Source organism: Amphiura filiformis, chromosome 2 (assembly GCF_039555335.1).
Source record: "Amphiura filiformis chromosome 2, Afil_fr2py, whole genome shotgun sequence".
Lineage (NCBI taxonomy): Eukaryota > Metazoa > Echinodermata > Ophiuroidea > Amphilepidida > Amphiuridae > Amphiura > Amphiura filiformis.
In genome coordinates, this window is record NC_092629.1 from 71,819,822 (window position 1) to 71,840,684 (window position 20,863).

The window sequence follows — 20,863 nt, forward strand, 5'->3', positions numbered from 1 at the left end:
ATACTTGTTTATCAATCAAATCTAACCACAAGACTAAGCATGGTGGTACAATACGCGCTATATGCGTACGTGCATCCACCAACTTTCGCGCCAGCACAAAAGCGCCGCATTCCATAGATAATTGTGTACCATGTATAGTTAATGGTAATGGTACGTGTCTGGAGGATTTAAACAATAACGAGATCTGGGCGACCAATCACAAGCCAGATCCAATTAAAGATGCATTACATCATGGCCAATTTTAGTAGGCCAGATTTCCGACAATCTCATCCATAGAGGCTCATAGACAGCCGTGTTAAGCATGTAAACGGCAATCCACTTGGGAAGCTAACAAACAGAGGGAGTACGGTGACTGAAAAGATGATCAGTTGTGAAAATCTATCAATTGTGCACAAATTAATTAAATCGGAGTTTTAAGCTTAAATGCAATATCCAGAGTATGCACAATAGGCAAGTGGACTACGGAGTAGTCTAAAGTATGGCAGCATTATGGCCTTGGCCCTGTGCATCATCAGGTCTATAATCGGTATAATAACACTACCTTTGAGATAGGTCATGCCACGGTGCTTGTAAAGAGGGTTGGAGAGCTTTGGAGAAAACAATGTACCTTTAATATCAGGTCCTTATCATCTCACTTTAAACAGGCACAAATTAATCAGCTGTGAGTAAACGTAAATTAAAAGAGACATAACTTAAAAGGAATGAGACAGGTTCATAAATCCAGGGGTCTATTTATGAGCTATGTAAGTTTAACAGGGCCATTACCTGGATGCAAACTCGCTCTCATGAATGTCAAATGAGTGCAACTTAGAAATGTAGGGGCAAGCTTTAAAAGGGTATCCTTTCATAAATGCTTGCAGCCTCAAAAGTATCATAAATGGGTCATCTAATGTAACTGTTTTATTATTATTATTATTATTATGAAATTGTTTTTGAAAAGTTTGAATTTAAAAAAATCAAAATATTCACTTAAGCATTAGCTTGAATAACAAGAACATTCTGCATTTTCAGTGTGTATACCAAACGACAAACAAACGCGAAAATTAGTAAGAGCTGGCAAAAAGGGTTTTGTAACCGGATGGGGTGACATCGTGGAAGATGGTAATCCATTGGGCTATTGCGGTTGAAATCCATACACCCCTTATGGAATACATGGCCTTGATCTTCCACACAGAAAATGTGACTAATGGTGACTACATTTTAGAATCTACACACCTTGTGTGGGAGATTAGGGCCATGATTTCCATACGGTGTGTATGGATTTTAACTGGAATAGCCCATTATTTGACAAGAATCGTTTACGTACATATGGCGAGGTACATAAGCGCATGACGTCATTTGTATTTGTGTAGGTACCGCTGCAACTGAGTTCGACCCCTAACAAGGATTCAAGAAATTGTCACATGTCCCTTTATACCTCGTTCAGTGATCCCAACGGAAGTGTAAACAAAACAAGTGGCATAAGTCATTAAAATTGTCATTAGGTGTTTTTGAAACGACAAATCTGGATATTTTGAGAGTATCCAATTTTGCATTTAGAAGATGGGTACCAAACAACCGTTGTCACAACTGCTGTCACAACCTCATCACGACTGTTTGATGTAATCATTTATCTAACAAAACATTACATAAATTTCAATTCTAGAACTTTAAAATACCAACAGCTATAACACTAATTTACACCTATTTTTTTGGCTATTTTTAACTTAAATTTTCTTTTCTTTATCAAATTTGTCATCTTTTTCTGCCTTTTTGTGGTAATTGTTATTCTATAAACTGTTTATTTGTGTGCAAATTGAAGGCGCTATTTACATATATTTCAAATTTAATTTAGCCCAATAATAATATGTTATTCCTTTCATTTCATGATAACAAGTAGTTTTTCCTTGCTATATGTTACTAATTGTTATGATGTTTTAATGAAATTATACAAATGTTTACCCCTTGTAAAGATGCAAACAAAATTTAAGATAAATAGCGCCATCATTGTTAAATTTTGCTTTAAAATTGATACAGTTCTACATGCTATTACCGAAAGGAGATTTATTTTAGTATTAATGGGTCTAGCATAGCATAAGATCCTCTCTGGTATTTTTTTTTCTATTGGTTAAACAACGAACCTTTTAAAAGGACTGAGTACAAGGACTCTTCGTTGACAGAGACTGCACATGAGAAACGTCTCGCACATGTTCCCCACCTTAGTCTTGACCAGTCTTGACCTTCTTCCACTATCATCCAGAAGGGAACTCGGTGATCTTGGCTTTTTTCATAGATGCAATGTTGGGGCAATATGATTTAGATGTAGATAGGTTTGTTGTTTTTAAAAGTAAAAACCAACAGAACCATCCCACCACTAGGCTCTCTGCGGATCCTCTTATGTTATCTTTTCAGAGGTGTAAGACTGAATCCCACAAACAATCATACTTCAACCGCATTGTTCCCTTGTGGAACCAGCTGCCTCTGGAAACCAGATTATCCAATTCCATTTCTTCTTTCAAATATCAAGCTGTGGATTTTTTGAAGTCTCAATTTTATTCCAAATTTGTTCCTTCTGATACCTGCACTTGATTGTCTTCTTGCCGGTGCCCTAATTGTAGGCCCTTTTAAGGTCTTGCCTTCCAAATTATTTAGGTATTTCCTAGGTGGGATGGTTCTAGAGGTGAATTTACACCTGTTTATCCCACCATATTCGCTGGTCTTTTAACATGTTTTTTTTTTAAAAGCTTTTATATTTATATTTTGTCAACATTTTGATGTGCAATAATTATACAGGGTGTAACAATAAAATTTATACAATTGCATTTTGGTTCCTCAGGAAAAAACTAAAAGAGGTATGGTATTATATGCAATACAATCAGTAATATCTTGGCTAAAAGAAGACCTTTAGTTGGTTTCTTTACTAGATCGGGTTCAAAAGTTATGTCCGATTAAGTAAAACATCCAGAAAACGTGTTGGGCCACTTTGCCATGTTTGCGCATATCAAGTTTGAACCGCGTAGATATGCTTATCGCGCATTAAACATCAAAGAACTGACACAAAAGAATTATAAGTGGTGTTTCTTCATATAATTAACATGAACTTAATAATAATATGATATTTCTTTAAAATCTATGAAAGTCATGAAATTTCATTCAAATTATCTTATAAATAAAGTAATTTCTCATATCCCTGAGATATCATTGGTAAAACTGAGAACAGTTTTTGCATCCATAAGTACAAAACAATACGATTGAAATTAAGTTCAGCTGGGCTTCTAGCTGTTCTGGGGCGACCACTATTGCCAGCATTTCTGTTAACAAATTATACATACTTCTCATAGTTATATGTAATTGTATGCCTTGATGGAAGACGTGAGTTTGGAAAATGAGCTATAAACAATCTTATGGTTTCTGCTTGACTCCATGTGCTACACCGAATGTCACAACCATAAAAAATACGCTCTTCCAACGTGAATTGGGGTTGAAGCTGCAGCCATGATTTCTAGTAAATAAGGTTGTTTAGTTGTGACTTTCATAAACTCAAGGAGATATTCTATTATGTAATCATTTCTACCACTTCGAATACCGATTGTTTAAAACTACCTATCGTAAGATCATCGTCCATGGTTCAACTCTACTCAGTCACTTTTGTAACATTTTAGACAAAAGTGGCCCAAGCGGTTTTAAGACTAGGATACATAATTGACCATATCTTCACTTTTATACCGTCGATTTTATTGAAACAAAGCTTAGCTGGTGGCTAAAGAAATGATCATGATAGACATATAAATATCAAAATACTTGTGTCATTCTATTTTCAAAATTGTACAAATTTTATTGTTACACCCTGTATATGTACCAGTACCAGTGATGAAGTCTAATAAATAAATTAAATAATACATAAATAAATAAATAAATAATAAATATTAGTATGCAACTAGATGTTGACGCCTTAGAAATAAGACTCAATAAAACATCTTCTCATGTTGTACCAGCAACAAAAGATTATTGATGTTATTCAGGGCCACACAACTTTCAGCAATAAAGGACATGTCACTTGAACGACTCTTTTTAGAGCCAACAACTCTTTTAGTGGGCAAGTTCGATTGAAGGCTCTTTTCATAACTGCAGTAGGAAAGGGGCCCTTTTACAGAGGCTATGGCTATTTTCAGAGCCACCATATCTTAAGTAGACAAGGGTCAATGTACTATACCATTAGAGGGCATAGGGTGGCCAACTACTATGCAGACAAGTGGCAGTCTACATGCAGTATTCTTAAAAGTTTTTAATATCCGATGGCGAACCAGTTGAAACCTTTAACTTGTTATATTTCTAACTTTTAGGTACGACTATCCATAGTCTCTCAGCAGTTTTGTGCCAATGCTCACCAAAGGTACATTATAACCAGTAATATGTTCTGTGCGGAAGCAACTGACCGAGATGCTTGCAATGGAGATAGTGGAGGTCCGTTTGCTATGAAGGTATAACGGTTAATATAATTAACAGCGAAGAACAAAGTATAAAAGCTGTGTTTTAACTATTTTAGGGCCAAGTCGGCTAATTGCTTTTCTACGATCGGGTATTGTTGATATAAATACAAAGTAGCCGTTTGGGATTATGTGGACACCCATGACCTTTTTAATGCAATTGTATTGGGTAACAATGGCGTAAGGTCACCATACGCCAATATGGAATGAAGCCGACGTAAGGTAAAGGATTACACGGCGACCGAGGTGGCGTTAGGGTATTTTTTGCGTGTTTTCCATACTGACGTACTTATTGTTTTCAATTTGCCAGTAATAATACCGTAAAACCTCGTCTACAAGCATATATAGTGTTTTTTATAAAAGCTTAATTAATTCGAAGCAAGCGTTAATATACCAATACAATAGATCGGTCTTAAGATAATACTTGTTTGTATATGATTGGATCCGTAATTTATTTGCTCAAACTCCATAATGGCGACTGGATTAATGTAGCTTTCATCAGAAGCACACTATATGCTTGTAGACGGGGTATTACGGTATGTCTTTATTTCTTTTGAAAGTTATATAAAACTCGATTTTATATTGACATTCTTTTAAACCTGATTTTCTCGAAAAGTTATCTATTCGCGGTAACCAACGGAATGAAGCCAAGCCGACGAATAGTTTTATTGTAACTCTCTCCTATCTGGGTATCCAAATCGGGTGAATGGGAATATTGTAACACCTTTAAGTACATTCTTGTTCGTAAATGAAGGGGGATATAAGTTAATTCAATAGGGGCGAACCAAGCAAATAATCGTGGTCTCCCACCCTTTGGTTAAAGTGTTTAAAGTTCGTGTTTTAAATTTACTATCAGAGTGTCCCAAAAGTAACTTAACATTGTGAATTGGCCATAACTTGCGTTGTGTTAATAGTGTTGTTACAAAAATTGCACAGTATGTAGATAAGTCTTTTAGAAATGTTATGATACCAAACATGCCTATGTGGTCATGACCCTTTGGTATGAAATTAACGGATATCTACCGTACCGTAAAACCCACTTTTATAAACGCAAAATAAGTCTCGTCATTTGAGACGTGATAACACGATATATAACGTGTTATCGTTTTCAAATCTGTTTTGTTTAATTTTGCTATGTTTGTTTGATTGTTTGTTTGTTTTCAATGTGTAATCTTCATTTTCTGTTTTATCTGGATTTTATATTGAAACTGCTTAAGTTTTTTTCTGAGGACTCGATGAACAGTTGTACGCGGTACGTTCCCGGGGGTACGTTGTTTTCCATTGAAAGTCGACGTACTGATCGTCTTGGGTTTTTCGCCACCACTCTTCACATGAGATCAATGTTTGTAGCCGATCTTCCTGTTCTTCCACGTCCTGCCCGAGGTAGATTATGAACAGATCCAGTTGATAGGAATTCCTGCACTAGTTGCTGGATTGTATTTCGGCTGGGTGCATAATTTACATTAAAATGTTCCCTAATCTTTGCTTGAGTGAGTTTGTCCGACTTTGTCTCGGCAAAAAAACACGAATCCGTTGATCTAAAGGAAATTCATCTTCACTTCAACTGTTTTAAAGTAAAGTTTAATATTGTCAATATATCCTAATTATAATCTAAAACAGCAGTCACGCTTACTCTAGGCCATGTTATCCATGAATGTTCATACCTAAATGTAGCGTGTGCAGTGAGTGAACCAACTCTATTGTTGAGGGAGGCACATCATTCATGTGCTTGAACATTCATGTGCTAGAACAAACCCACCCAGCTTGCTTTTGTGGGTTTGATACACACATATGTACAGTCGCACAGTAAGGTCAAGTAGTCATCAATAATGCTGTTTTTGGTATCAGAATAATTCTAAAAGATCAATCTATGTGAATATGTTCTCCATTTTGGTATGAAGTAGGAAATATTTGAAATAGGGCAAATTCACAATGTTAAGTTACTTTTGGGACACGCTGTACATATTATTTAAAATAATCGTCCTTTCTAATTTCGTAATGAATATGCAATCTTAATATTTTAGGATAGTTCGCAGTGGTACCTTGTTGGGTTAGTCAGTTGGGGAATTGGCTGTGCAAGGCCTCAGTTACCAGCAGTTTATACAAGAGTTCAGCCATTTCACCAATGGATTGATGACGTCATAGCTGATGATATGGAAATGTGTGAAGGTTAGATTAACGTGAAATACTCAGATGAAAATACCATCACGTATTCAAGTCTTACTAAGAAAATGATTTTCAATTTTGACACATTAGCACAGGCCCACCAAAACCTCTTATTCAGCTGTGTCATTAACACCCATGCGTACAACTTTTATACCTGAGTGGCAACGACCAAATGGCGTTAACATTTGGAGGTGACGATATAATATTTATGTGGATATATAGACCAAGTGTGGAGTCCACATCATGTGTTTAAAATATTTCAATGTAATTGGATATTTGCATATTGCTTTTCCAATTCCCATCCCCTCTTCTGTTCTCTTCTATTTAACCGGCATGTGGTGGTTGCTAAAAAATTTGCGCTAAAATGATGCTCCTTCAACTACGAAGAGTCATTTGTTGGTATTTTGTGCAATTTAGCGTTTCCGATGGAAAACTTTCGTAATACGAGGGTTAAGTCGTAAGTAGGTTTTTTGCAATCATTTAATAACAAACACAATTCTATTAAACACGTCCACAAGTCTTTAAAGCCAGACTAAGGTTTAAGTATATCGGTTTTTTTTCAGATCTCAGGGAAGATTTGGTCTTGAAAAATATGGAGATTGGTATGCTGAAAGCTAGTGTAGTGCAGTTACAAGAACAACTGCAAGGTTATGAAGACCATTTACAAGGTATGTATATAAGTCGTTACTCTGAGTTTTATTCTTGCGCAATCGTCAGACGATTATACGATGTTATATTTTGGCTGCGATTCCATGCTCAATGCCAAGATGACAGAATGGCAGAGCGTATATTTCACAAAGTATAAACATATCGCAACATTACCAACAATCTTGGAAAGCAAAATGCCCCTACCAATGAAAATATGTTGATATATGTATAAATATAGTAATGCTAATTAATTCAGTTATGCCTCTATTTACTGGATCCAAGTAGGACCTAGTGGCGTTTTCAAGAATGAGGGGCACAAATTTCCAAATGTACCGACAGGTAATTACAGAATGATATTTCTGAGAAATTTTTCAACAAGTGCCAAAATTATAATTAACTTTGAATACGGCCAAATGAAAGAAGAAAATTACAGAGGCCTATTTCAGCAATGTTACCAGCCCTTTTTACATACTGTAGTTACTGTCCGTTTTCCTATACACAATACACAGTGCTCTCACCATTGACGCGTGACCTCTACAAATGATGTATGTTGGAAGAATGGGCACTTGCCTAGTTAACATCACTGTGTGAAAAATAACCAGCCAATATTTAATTTATTCTCCAAACTTCTAGCAAATATATTTCTCTAACATGACCTAAAATTACAGCTAGGTTAGATGTTCAGAAATAGTCGCACTTTTGTAAAATATGAGTGAGGGCAAGGCATAGCTAGCCAACTCCCCGTGTTAATTGAATGGAGATTTGACCGAAAATATTGGTATCGGACCGCTCACTTCTGAAGGATGCCACAAAAAACGGTACAAGCTACATTTAAACTATTCTCTGGCAATCATCATGATGAGTTTCTTATATAGTATGCTGAAATTGGGTACTGTAGGTGATTGACAAAAGGTCGCACTTTTCTGATAAATAAGTGACAGTGAACATGAAATATCAGCGCCCATAAACCCAAGTTAGTAGCTAGTTAGTGGAGGCCGTCACGGGACTGATTATTGATTATTGAAGTGCCTTATTAATAGATACGCACGATTTAGGGCAAGAAAAAAAAAAACCGGGACACTTTTGGAGACATCATCATCATCATCATCATCATCATCATCATCATCATCGACATCATCATCATCATCACTTTCTACATTTGTTCTAAACAACATAGGGCCTACCGTTTTAATATGATTTTTTTCTTGAAATGCATGTAACTATAATTATTGTTTAGAGCGTGATGAAATAAAACATCACAAATATAATGCATAAGAAATCGTTTGTTTTAGAGCGTGATGATGAAATAAAACATTACGGTTTTCATCACGAAACAAAGTAATACATAAGAAATCAATTTTTCGTGAGTGATGAAATAAAACATCAAAATTGTCATCACGAAACAAAGTAATACATGATAAATCGTTTGTTTAAAAGCGTGATGAAATAAAACATCACGATTTTCATCACAAAACAAAGTAATAGGCCTACAAAAGAAATACATTTTTCGAGAGTGATCAAATAAAACATCACGATTTTCATCACGGAACAAAGTAATACATAAGACGTCGTTTGTTTGATTGCAATCAATCTCAGGGAAGATTTGGTCTTGAAAAATATGGAGATTGGTATGCTGAAAGCTAGTGTAGTGCAGTTACAAGAACAACTGCAAGGTTATGAAGACCATTTACAAGGTATGTATATAAGTCGTTACTCTGAGTTTTATTCTTGCGCAATCGTCAGACGATTATACGATGTTATATTTTGGCTGCGATTCCATGCTCAATGCCAAGATGACAGAATGGCAGAGCGTATATTTCACAAAGTATAAACATATCGCAACATTACCAACAATCTTGGAAAGCAAAATGCCCCTACCAATGAAAATATGTTGATATATGTATAAATATAGTAATGCTAATTAATTCAGTTATGCCTCTATTTACTGGATCCAAGTAGGACCTAGTGGCGTTTTCAAGAATGAGGGGGCACAAATTTCCAAATGTACCGACAGGTAATTACAGAATGATATTTCTGAGAAATTTTTCAACAAGTGCCAAAATTATAATTAACTTTGAATACGGCCAAATGAAAGAAGAAAATTACAGAGGCCTATTTCAGCAATGTTACCAGCCCTTTTTACATACTGTAGTTACTGTCCGTTTTCCTATACACAATACACAGTGCTCTCACCATTGACGCGTGACCTCTACAAATGATGTATGTTGGAAGAATGGGCACTTGCCTAGTTAACATCACTGTGTGAAAAATAACCAGCCAATATTTAATTTATTCTCCAAACTTCTAGCAAATATATTTCTCTAACATGACCTAAAATTACAGCTAGGTTAGATGTTCAGAAATAGTCGCACTTTTGTAAAATATGAGTGAGGGCAAGGCATAGCTAGCCAACTCCCCGTGTTAATTGAATGGAGATTTGACCGAAAATATTGGTATCGGACCGCTCACTTCTGAAGGATGCCACAAAAACGGTACAAGCTACATTTAAACTATTCTCTGGCAATCATCATGATGAGTTTCTTATATAGTATGCTGAAATTGGGTACTGTAGGTGATTGACAAAAGGTCGCACTTTTCTGATAAATAAGTGACAGTGAACATGAAATATCAGCGCCCATAAACCCAAGTTAGTAGCTAGTTAGTGGAGGCCGTCACGGGACTGATTATTGATTATTGAAGTGCCTTATTAATAGATACGCACGATTTAGAAAAAAAAAAAAAACCGGGACACTTTTGGAGACATCATCATCATCATCATCATCATCATCATCATCATCATCGACATCATCATCATCATCACTTTCTACATTTGTTCTAAACAACATAGGGCCTACCGTTTTAATATGATTTTTTTCTTGAAATGCATGTAACTATAATTATTGTTTAGAGCGTGATGAAATAAAACATCACAAATATAATGCATAAGAAATCGTTTGTTTTAGAGCGTGATGATGAAATAAAACATTACGGTTTTCATCACGAAACAAAGTAATACATAAGAAATCAATTTTTCGTGAGTGATGAAATAAAACATCAAAATTGTCATCACGAAACAAAGTAATACATGATAAATCGTTTGTTTAAAAGCGTGATGAAATAAAACATCACGATTTTCATCACAAAACAAAGTAATAGGCCTACAAAAGAAATACATTTTTCGAGAGTGATCAAATAAAACATCACGATTTTCATCACGGAACAAAGTAATACATAAGACGTCGTTTGTTTGATTGCAATCAACCGCGACAGTTCGTCTCACACACATAACAATGTACTGCGATCAAATAGGTTGATGACAACATTTGATTGAATGGACTGCACTGCGCCATGATTACGTGCACCGGTTCAAATCCTTTGTTTGGAGCCAATCAATAATTTCACGTACAGCCTCTATGCAAATTAGAGTTTACACACGCTGCAGCTGGGGTAATCGACCGAAGCTGGTTGCCGTTAGTGATCGAATGCATGAGCTTATTTGCTTTACTGAATCGATTTACTGGATTAATTTCCTGTTAACTTTGTTTAATGCCACAAAGGTCGAATCGGGCTTGCCATGGACTATAAGTGCATCATGACTGGTTGAAAAACCCCAGGTAAGTCACGATCAAACCCCTGTTCTCGTCCGGTTAAACTCCCCAATTAAATTCCCGGGGCTTTGGACAACGTCAATTCTTATACCAATTCAAAACCAATGGCTGGCGGAAACAAAATTGGTCAAATCCCGGGTTACATGATGCTAAGTCCCGGGAAATCTCCGGGTGCCTAAGGGCCTGGAATGCATTTGACAGGTTCATAATGATACAAGTTGATACAAAATTAACCATGTTTATTACGTCAAGAATAATTCACAAAGGGCCGTGGTGCATGATTTGCCAGGAGAGAACCCATGCTGATTTTCAAACATGAGACCATTAATGGGCAGATGACTTCTCAGCTCATCGCAAACGAGAGCCTCAAGCATTTTACCAACCACTTACGTTAAGGCAATAGGTATATTATCCATTTTATGGATTTTATCCATTTTCTCAAAGCGCGCACATATCATTTCATGACGTCAAACTTTTTCTAGGTCGAATCTGTCTCTCTTCGAAGGAACTCACCGCTTACAGTTGGTTTTGCTGAATATCAATTTTAAACGTCTTATTTTCTCAAAAAAGGAGTAATTTTCATTGTCCTCATAATATTAGCTTGCCAATGATAGGATGTTGTCCGAGCAATATATATACCCTTTAAGTCTTCCACAGAAGGAGTATCTGTTTTCATTTCATTTGAAATACTCACAACAGTTGTGGAAGATATAGATAGAGCCATGCACATGGGGAGTATGGGTTCCAAAATGATTCACCCAAGCCAATCTATTTGAAAAACATACTCCTACTCTGTGGAAGACTGTTTATCTTTCGAGTGCGCAGTTGCCAAACCTGTGATTGGTAACCCTATTAAGGACCGTGCCGAAACACTTCGTCGGTCGCAACACATAGTGGCGTAGAGTGATTTTCCAAATTTTCCGTTTCACATAGTGGCGTATAGCTTTAGAGCTAACTATTATCCTATAACAGTTATTCCTTGTTAATTATTAAAGACATAGTTTAATAGTTTGAACCTTAAACTTCAATTTCAAATGGAATTGGGCCACTGAGAGATAACAGTGGAGAAGTATAGACCCCGTTACTAGTAGCATATCCTTCAAAAACGGTTTGCTCGAAAACGTATTTTATTCCTTCACGTACGCCACTATGTGTTGCGACCGACGACTTGTAACGGAAGGGGGGGGGGCTGATGCAGAAAGGTGACTCTGAAATTTTTTATCCCTCTGAAGGGAGCTTGCCAATGATATGATGTTGTCGGAGCAATATATACCCTTAATATATATACCCTTTAAACCAATCCATTCTATTTGAAAAACATACTCCTACTCTGTGGAAGACTGTCTATCTTTCGAGTGCGCAGTTGCCAAACCTGTGATTGGTAACCCTATTAGGGACCGTGCCGAAACACTTGTAACGGAAGGGGGGGGGGCTGATGCAAGAAGGTGACTCTGAAATTTTTTATCCCTCTGAAGGGGGCTTTTAAAGAATTACCTTAATTTTTCTCGTAGAACATGAGTTTACACTATTTTCTATGGGATTAACGTACATTTGTTCATGGCCAAAAGGGTGCCCTGAAAATAATTTTAGGTCCGAAAGGGGGCCCTGAAAAAAAATGTGATTTTTTTTCGAGCAGTCACTTAGGCAATTTTGCACATTTTCATTCCCGTAAAATGTAGAAATTAAGAGTAATCTCAAGCAAATTTTAGACATTTTACCACAATTTTGTTTACAAAATTCAAACAAAACATCTTTCAGCCCTAACAATTTACAGAGTAGATAATATCAAAATCTTCACATTCTAAAATTGTAATCAGAACTCTCAAGTCGTAGCAATTTGTTTTGCTGGCAGGTGTCTGCATATGGTGGTTATCTGAGGTATACTATTTCGTATAAGGTCGGAACAGGTGGAAATATGTACAGAGATATTGATGTGGAAATCAAGGTGAGTCACTGATGATGGAAGTATGATGAAAATAAACTAAGGGAGTGTTCATAAATACCTTGGTGGGGGTTGTAAAAGTTGGAGCCTCGGACATTAAAATGTTTTTGATTTCCCTAAAAGGGTGGATTTTTATCCCCCCCATTTTATGGTCCAAAATGTTTTTGACCCCCCCTTCATGTCCTAAAAAGAGACCAAAATATATGTTATTAACTCATTAGCTAGAAATTACCGTTTGGAGTTATTAGGCCTACTCATTGTAGTCATAGTGTTACACCCAAATTGCGTAAAAATTGGAATGTGCATGCTTTGTCGTACATTTTACTCTTAATTTTTGTTGACCCCCCCACCCATATTAAGGACTGAATTTTTTTATCCCCTTTTTAGGACCCTAAATTTTGACGTTCCCCTATATTTTCCAACCCCCACCAAAGTATTTATGAACACTCCCTAATTATCAACTTGTTCACATGGTTGACTCTTTGCACGGCCATCTCAAAACAAGGTCCTACCCGCAAGGTGTGTGTGTACGCTTTTCATACGCACCCCTACTAACCGCATTAAAAAAAATAATAATGTTGCGTTTCTAGAAAAGCACAAAAAACAAATGCACTGTTTGCGCATGCGTTTGCATGGAGAACCTTATTTTTAATAGCAAGATAGCAGATCCGTGCAAAGGGTCAAAAAGAAGTAAACGTATTATTGATGTCTATTTGTTTGTCAACAATTAGTGTAGAATTTGACAAGCAACTCCAGTTTTATATAATCTCGCTAGTTTTACCTATGGTCTGTATACCTTTTTCGAGTCAGTAATTTAGATATTGTTTTTATTGTATCTCTAAATGAAATGATGAAATGTATATAAAAGTATACATTTTCAAAAAGGAAAAGATGCCAGAAATCTAACAAGCATATTAACAGATTCCGTAACAGAAAATCTCAGATTTTTATTTTACTTTACTGACTTGAGGCATATACGGACTGTAGATGTAAGTTTTAAAACTAGTAACGGTGTTGGGCTTGATTTTTGTATATTACAGGGTAATGACATCACTCTTGTATACGCTGGAGTAGACCTCCAACCCAGAGAGACGAGGACATCTCAAGTTCATATCCATGAGGTTTGTTATGTCAACATAGAGTACTTTTACTCAAACATATTACACAAATAAAAAAGTTAAACACTAGAAACAAAGAATTGCCATTTGGTTATGTATTTGTGTAAAATATATCAGTATGTAATACTCTTACAACAAAGTTCATTTTATAATTTTCAGATAGGTTTTGATACGTTTATAGGCTCCCTCATCCCTGATCATATTTTTCACCAACAGTCATCCTTGAAGTGACCAGACCAGAATCCAGTCGCCAGAGAACCTCTATTTATGGCTTTATCGCATAGGTTTATAGTCTTCCTCATCCCCGTTCTTTTCCACCAACAGTCATCCTTTAAGAAACCAGAAAGGAACCCATCCACCAGAGAACATCTATTGATGTCCTTAGAACCTACGTTTATAGCCTCCCTCATCTCTGTTCATTCTTTTTCACCAACAGTCTTCATTTACGAGACCAAATCAGAACCCAGCCACCAGAGAACATCTATTGACGGCCTTAGCTGATCTGGAGTATATCTTGATCCGTGCCACATACCACACAGATGTGACAGAGAGTGGTCTGCGTGATGTTATGTTGGATATCGCTGTGCCACAAGACACGCAGCAATCCAATGCATATGAGGTGGAACAATGTCGCTGTCCAGAGGGATATATTGGCTTGTCATGTGAGGTAAGGCACCGCAACCAAATTTGACCGTTCAGTCCATGCCGCATCGATACCTGCGACTATCAACCATTCTTAACCTCATGAATATAATTGATGTGTTTAATTCAATCACAGATAATAACTTTTAAATACGTGGACGCAAATTCAGGTTAGGCAATAGAAACAAATTAGTTTGATCTTTCGATCGACCATCGATGCTTGTTCGATCCGTGTTATTTATGAAATCAATTAATTTACTATTGTTAATTATCATAATATAGTAATTATTGCCTTGAGTGATATTGACCGATATGAATGTAGCATTAATTCTTATTAATTAGTTGATAGTTCATTAATAACAGACATCGAAGCAGCATCGACGGTCGATCCAAAGATCGAACACATTTGTTTCTGGTGCCTTATTGAAAAAATATAATAACCGCGTCTCGTAACGTAGCTAAAGTACTAATACGCTTTGCAATGACCGCGTTGTCTCACGTTTTATGCGGACGCTAGCCGCCGTATTTGGACATCGCATATTTGTGCGCTAGTATTATTGGTCGCTAACGTAATTTCCTTACTCGGCTATTCGATTTTTTACAGTGAAAACAAAAGATACAGTTAAAATTGTGTTTTGTTTTCAAATTTAAAAGAAGAAAATGTGTAGATTGAATTTAAAAAAAGTGAACGTAAAATGGATACGAATGAGGTTAATGACTTTACATCAGTTATTTTTCGGGTATTGTGAAACATCTTAACATTGTGCTTTGGACCTCTGAATATCTCTTGGAGCTGCGCCCCTCGGGATATTCCTCAACGTTAACCAATATCGCGTTATCTTAGTATCGATGAAACGAGCGAGCGTCCCAGCAGTGAGCGTCCCGAGATATTAATTTCGAACGTCCTCATTAATTATTCATGAGAACCATAACGTTTCTACAAACTACCCTTACTACTCATATTAAATTAGGGATTCAATCATGTTTCACCGTTGTTCATCGCCGATTAACAACGATGCGTCCGCGTCGTCTGAGTGGTTTACTTCGCGAGGGCAGCTTTAGCTGCCCGAGCGAAGTAAACCACGCAGACGCGCCGGACGCGAGTTGTTAATCGGTGACGAACAACGGTGAAACATGATTGAATCCCTTTCAACAACGAAACAAGCTAATGATGTCTAATTCACATGATTATTTCATTCGGAATGTCCATTTATCATTGCCACTCAACCTTACAAAAAGATCGCGGTATTTCTCTGTTGATAACGGCAATAAAGCTAAAGAATAAATCGGTAATATTTAGCTGCTACCGCCAACATAAGAGAGTTCATGTTTACGCATACGTTCCAGGCATGACGAATTTTACGCGCTCATGCATCACGCGTACGCGTAACCTTGCGTTCGCGTATACGCTACTGGACTGTGGATTCATCACGGATTAACAACGGTTGGCTCCTGTACAAAGGTATAGGAAGAGTTGTTGAATGCGCATTGAACCAGTGAACGGAATTTACATTTTCAAAAATCTTTTTAAAATTTTTTGTAAAATGGCTGTAATGAATGACAATAATAACTTTGCACCATCTGATTTATATTCATTGCGTGAAATCGAATAATAAATGTTTTATTGTAGTTTTCAGCATATGCTTGTTGATCAACATAGGTAGCCTGCAGACATCAATAAATGTACTTCATCGCTTATTGGTTCTTCAAATCCCTCACATTTTTATCCACCAAGTTTCTAACGTGGTTACTTTGTGGTCTGTTTAGGACTGTGCACCTGGATTCACCAGATCTGAAGGAGGTCTATACCTGGGTACCTGCATCCGTTGTGAATGTAATGGTCATACTGATACCTGCCATCCTGAAACTGGAGTCTGCTCTGTAAGTCTGGTGTGATTGTTTCAAAGGTGGTGTCATTGTAAAGTGGTATAAATAGGTGTTCTTTGATAATCAACACGATATAAACTTTTGTTGAGGAGTTTATTTATTCTTTATCATTTAATCTTTATGGTTTCCAGTATTGTCTACACAACACTGCTGGAGAACATTGTGAAGTATGCCTACCAGGCTTTTCTGGTAACCCAACAATTGGCACAATTAATGACTGTCGCCGATGCCGATGTCCACTGGAGATTCCTTCAAACCAGTGAGTTATTTTGTTACAATGAGAAATATTATTTGTCAGTAGAAAACAAAACTAAAATAAAAGGAATCCAGTTACTACACTGGAATTTTAGTGACCCAAGACAAGCGGTACGTTATAGGAAAAGAGGTACTGCTAGAATGTACCTCATTTCTTAACGTAAAGCCATAATGTACGGTCTTATAATGTGAAATTGGTTAATATTTGTCAAACCTGATTTTTGGCATATTTGTAATGTTTACACATGTCCCAACTTGCACCTAAATGGAATCAGCCAAATTTGTTGTGTTTGTAGATTAACAGAGCAAAGTTCGACATAATGTCATAATTCTTGCATTATGTCCTCCCTTAGAACTGTGTGTTAAATGGCCAAAATAACCAGCAGGGTTTCTTTCACTTTACCTTGTGGTTTTTTTGCAGCTCAAAATGGACAGAAACCCTTCCCGATAATTATTACTAGCATTATTTCAGCATTTTGAGTATACAATACCAAATTTAAAAATTCAAAGAAATCATACATTAAGGCTTAACTCACGTGTCTTGAATCACTGAAATTTCAGTGAAGTAATTGGATTCCTTGCCCCTAGAATATACATAAATTTTGTTACCAGTGTGTAGTTATTTTTTGAGAAAAATGCAAATTATTCACAAAATGTATCTGAATTTGGATGATTTGTACGATCATTTTTATAGTCAAAAACTAATCAATAATCCTATTGTTGAAGTGGATAATAAGCTTCTACCTTAGATGGCCGGCTATAGAACTTTTAATAGCTCTGGTCTTTGTTTGCTTATATTGCTAAATCCTGTTCAAGTGGTGGGTTACCAGGCATTGTATTTTGTACAGGTATGCATAACCAACAATTAACAATGAGAGAACTTTCTTAAAGCTCGTTGACTTGGGGATGATTTGAAATGACCGCCAATTATGACTGTTGGATATTTATAACCAACAATGTGGAAAAAGAGACACATGTAAAAACGTAAAAAGCTATAATTTTGTTGAAGGAGCAAAGTTTAACAAACCATAACCCCGCTTCTGGATATCGTTTGAAGTCAAATGATATACCATTTTTAAGTTCATGATGTTTATTTTTTAAACACGAAATAAAACAAAATTGACCGGGGGGATTTACGGCTCATTCGCCGTGGACGGTCACATATGTCATTTCTCTTTTTAGGATAAAAGGTAGCCCTAAAAGGCTGTTTGGTTTGTCTTTGGTTCTTCTGAAGTGAGTTTACTGTGCTGCTCTGCCCTCTACCTGGTTGCCTCCTTGGCGAATACAGGTTTCAGCCCTGGATACGCCGGATACTTGCGAATGCATTCAGTAATACGATGATCTTGGATTTTGCCACAAAGGAAAAAAAATCAAGTGGTGTGAGGTATGGTGATCGTGCAGGCCACTCCACAGCATGAGCCATCCCAACCACCCTGTTTGCTATCCGTGGACAGAGTGCAAAACGGGTACTTTTATTCAAAAGGGCATATCGTCAAAAGTTGTGAGCCGATTGAAATAATTGTTTTGGTTTATTAAAGCTATCGATTACAGATTTCTTTACATACCAACATATATTTAATCAACTTTTCAGAAAAAGGAGGGCCCAATGAGGAGCCTCTTTTTTGGGACACCCTGTATGATGTGTACACGACAAATCGTGCCACCTCGTATGTCACAGATCCTATACTGGAAACAATAGGTATCAATGGAGCACCGGCTTTATGAACCTTGAACAAGCCATAAAACGTGGATACATGTCGCATATACTATTGTGTAAAATTTCCAGTGTGTTTTACTCTCAATACCTCCACGGTCTTTCAGTTCTTTAAGAACTGACTGGGAGCAGGGAAAGTCCGGCAAGGTCCGCAGACTGGCACAGTGAATGTTCACGGGCAACTCAACCCAAACCTCCACCTGGTGTCGGATGGGTAACTCCGACTTGGGCAATGGGGAACAGGCTTGGATGCGAGGATTTCAGGTAGCTGGACTCTGTGCCGGATGACCATATTGAGTTTTGGCCACGGCTTAGCTATTTCCTCGGCTGACTTAGCTGTTGAAATGCACTGAAAGGAAATGAAATCACCGGAAACATGTTCAACGTGGCACCACGGTGCAGTGAAGCATAAAACGTATTGCAGTGGAATACAGCTATCTAGAGTGTAACTGGATATCTAGCTAATGGTGCATATGACCGTGGTAGTCGAAAGCACCATTCACTCTACAAAAACGCAAACGAAGCTACTGGGAAAACGTAAAGGTGTTAGAGAGGAAGGTATAACTCAACCGTGAAAAAGGTTTGACCTTGACACTGTCTGGGACAACCTACTGACTCCCTGGAATCAAGGGGACGCCACAACATCTTATTGTTTGACGTCATCTATACATGTGACATCATCGGAGGTATCTCAACATTGCTCTCAACATATGTTCAGAGCAATAACATCCGCTTTAAATTTACATTTACCGCTACGTATAAATATAAATTTATATCATTATATTATGTTGTCAGTTTTGATTTTTAGTAAATTTCAAGGATCCATATTATTTAACTTAACTTTGCTATGCTGTGTGTATTATTTTCTTATGAAACGTTATAGCGACACACCTTTGTTCCTTGCTTTATTTTCTATCAGATTCTCTGTGAGTTGTTTCTTGGATACGGATGGTCGTCAAACATGTAATAATTGTCAAGAAGGCTACCAAGGACGTGATTGTGGAGAGTAAGTGTGGAATTCCTCATGATCAAACATTCATTGGTGCATCCAAGTTAATTGGATATCAATCATCACCGATTATCATTTCCTTGCCTTTATGTTGATATAAATAATTTTAATAGTAGGTGTCAATATTCTATTTTTCCAATTTAATTATTATTATTTAATATTTTTAGTGACGATAAAAAAGTAAATATATCGATTTTTGTCTAAACTTTTGTTAATTATAAATTTTGTTCATTACCCAGCTGTGCACCAGGTTTCACTGGTAACCCAAGGGTTCCTGGCGGTAACTGTGCTGCATCCGGTAAGTGTTTGAAATAAACAAAAATGTGACCCGGCAGCACAAATGAGCCGTAAATTCCCTAAATTGTATTCTGAGTTACGGTGTAAAATGTGTACGAAGGTCATACCGTAGAAACCCGTCTACAAGGAATAGTAGCGACTGTAATGATAGTAAATTTCACGCTAGCGCCCTCCACAATATTATATCATTATGGAATTTGAGCAAATCATTTACCGACACAAGCAGGTATACAATGTATTATTTTATCTTTATTGCGCATCTCACGAGCATAGCTCACTTGGCAAGGCATAAGACTTTGGTTCTTTAGATCGGAAGATGGTGAGTTCGAGCCTCATCACGGTCACACAAACTTTTATAAACAAAATATTGTTCAAACTTTTCATTTATATTTTCTTGCATTTTCTAAAGACTCCTTTCGTGATCGTTTTTTTTTCATATTTAGTTTAATTTATTCTATTGTTTTTCTTTTATTGTTTCTTTTCTTTGTCTTTTTTCTTGTTTAATTTTATTTTTCTTTATTTTTCTTTGATTCATATAATATTGGCAGGATAAGGAGAGGAGGAACTAAAGACCCATTCAGTGATTTGCTCATCCGGACGATCGTAAAAATCATCAAAATTCACCTTTGTCATTGTCATAGATGTGGTAACATAGCCTGCTAGTGGTTCAGCAGAAAACCGTGTGACACATAATATACATTTGGCTACATTTTATTATACGATAAATAAGAATTTATTAAACATGGTAACAAATATTCTCTAGCAGATCGGTTATACGATGGAACTGGTAGGCATAGGCCTATTATAAATTCGGGATATTAAATATCTTCCTGACGAGACAGATCTGCGCATGTGGTCAAAGACGATTCCTTACTAGCCACAGACCGTCCGCTGGAATAGTTGAACATGAACCATTCGCTATAATGGCTGTTGGTCGGACCTCTCATCTCTCCACATCGATTGTGACCTATAATCCCCGACATTGCCCTTATGAACTCACATCCTCCTGTTTTATTCAATACGCTGGCGAAGTTACGTAATAATCGGATTAACTACCATAGCAATAGGTGAAAACAATTTTTGAATATACCGCGTTACACTGATACGTTCA

The 20,863-nt window shown here is 36.8% G+C and overlaps 1 protein-coding gene across 1 annotated transcript in view; it reads left to right on the forward strand.

The window, feature by feature from the left end:
• Positions 1 to 8,898: 8,898 nt before the first annotated feature.
• Positions 8,899 to 20,863, forward strand: part of LOC140142666 (basement membrane-specific heparan sulfate proteoglycan core protein-like) — a 53,469-nt gene continuing 41,504 nt past the window's right edge. The window contains exons 1-8 of the mRNA XM_072164668.1: positions 8,899 to 8,974; positions 12,706 to 12,833; positions 13,871 to 13,951; positions 14,349 to 14,615; positions 16,358 to 16,471; positions 16,609 to 16,736; positions 19,366 to 19,452; positions 19,695 to 19,753. Coding sequence (XP_072020769.1) covers positions 8,899 to 8,974; positions 12,706 to 12,833; positions 13,871 to 13,951; positions 14,349 to 14,615; positions 16,358 to 16,471; positions 16,609 to 16,736; positions 19,366 to 19,452; positions 19,695 to 19,753 — 940 coding nt within the window. The remainder of the gene's footprint in view (positions 8,975 to 12,705; positions 12,834 to 13,870; positions 13,952 to 14,348; positions 14,616 to 16,357; positions 16,472 to 16,608; positions 16,737 to 19,365; positions 19,453 to 19,694; positions 19,754 to 20,863) is intronic.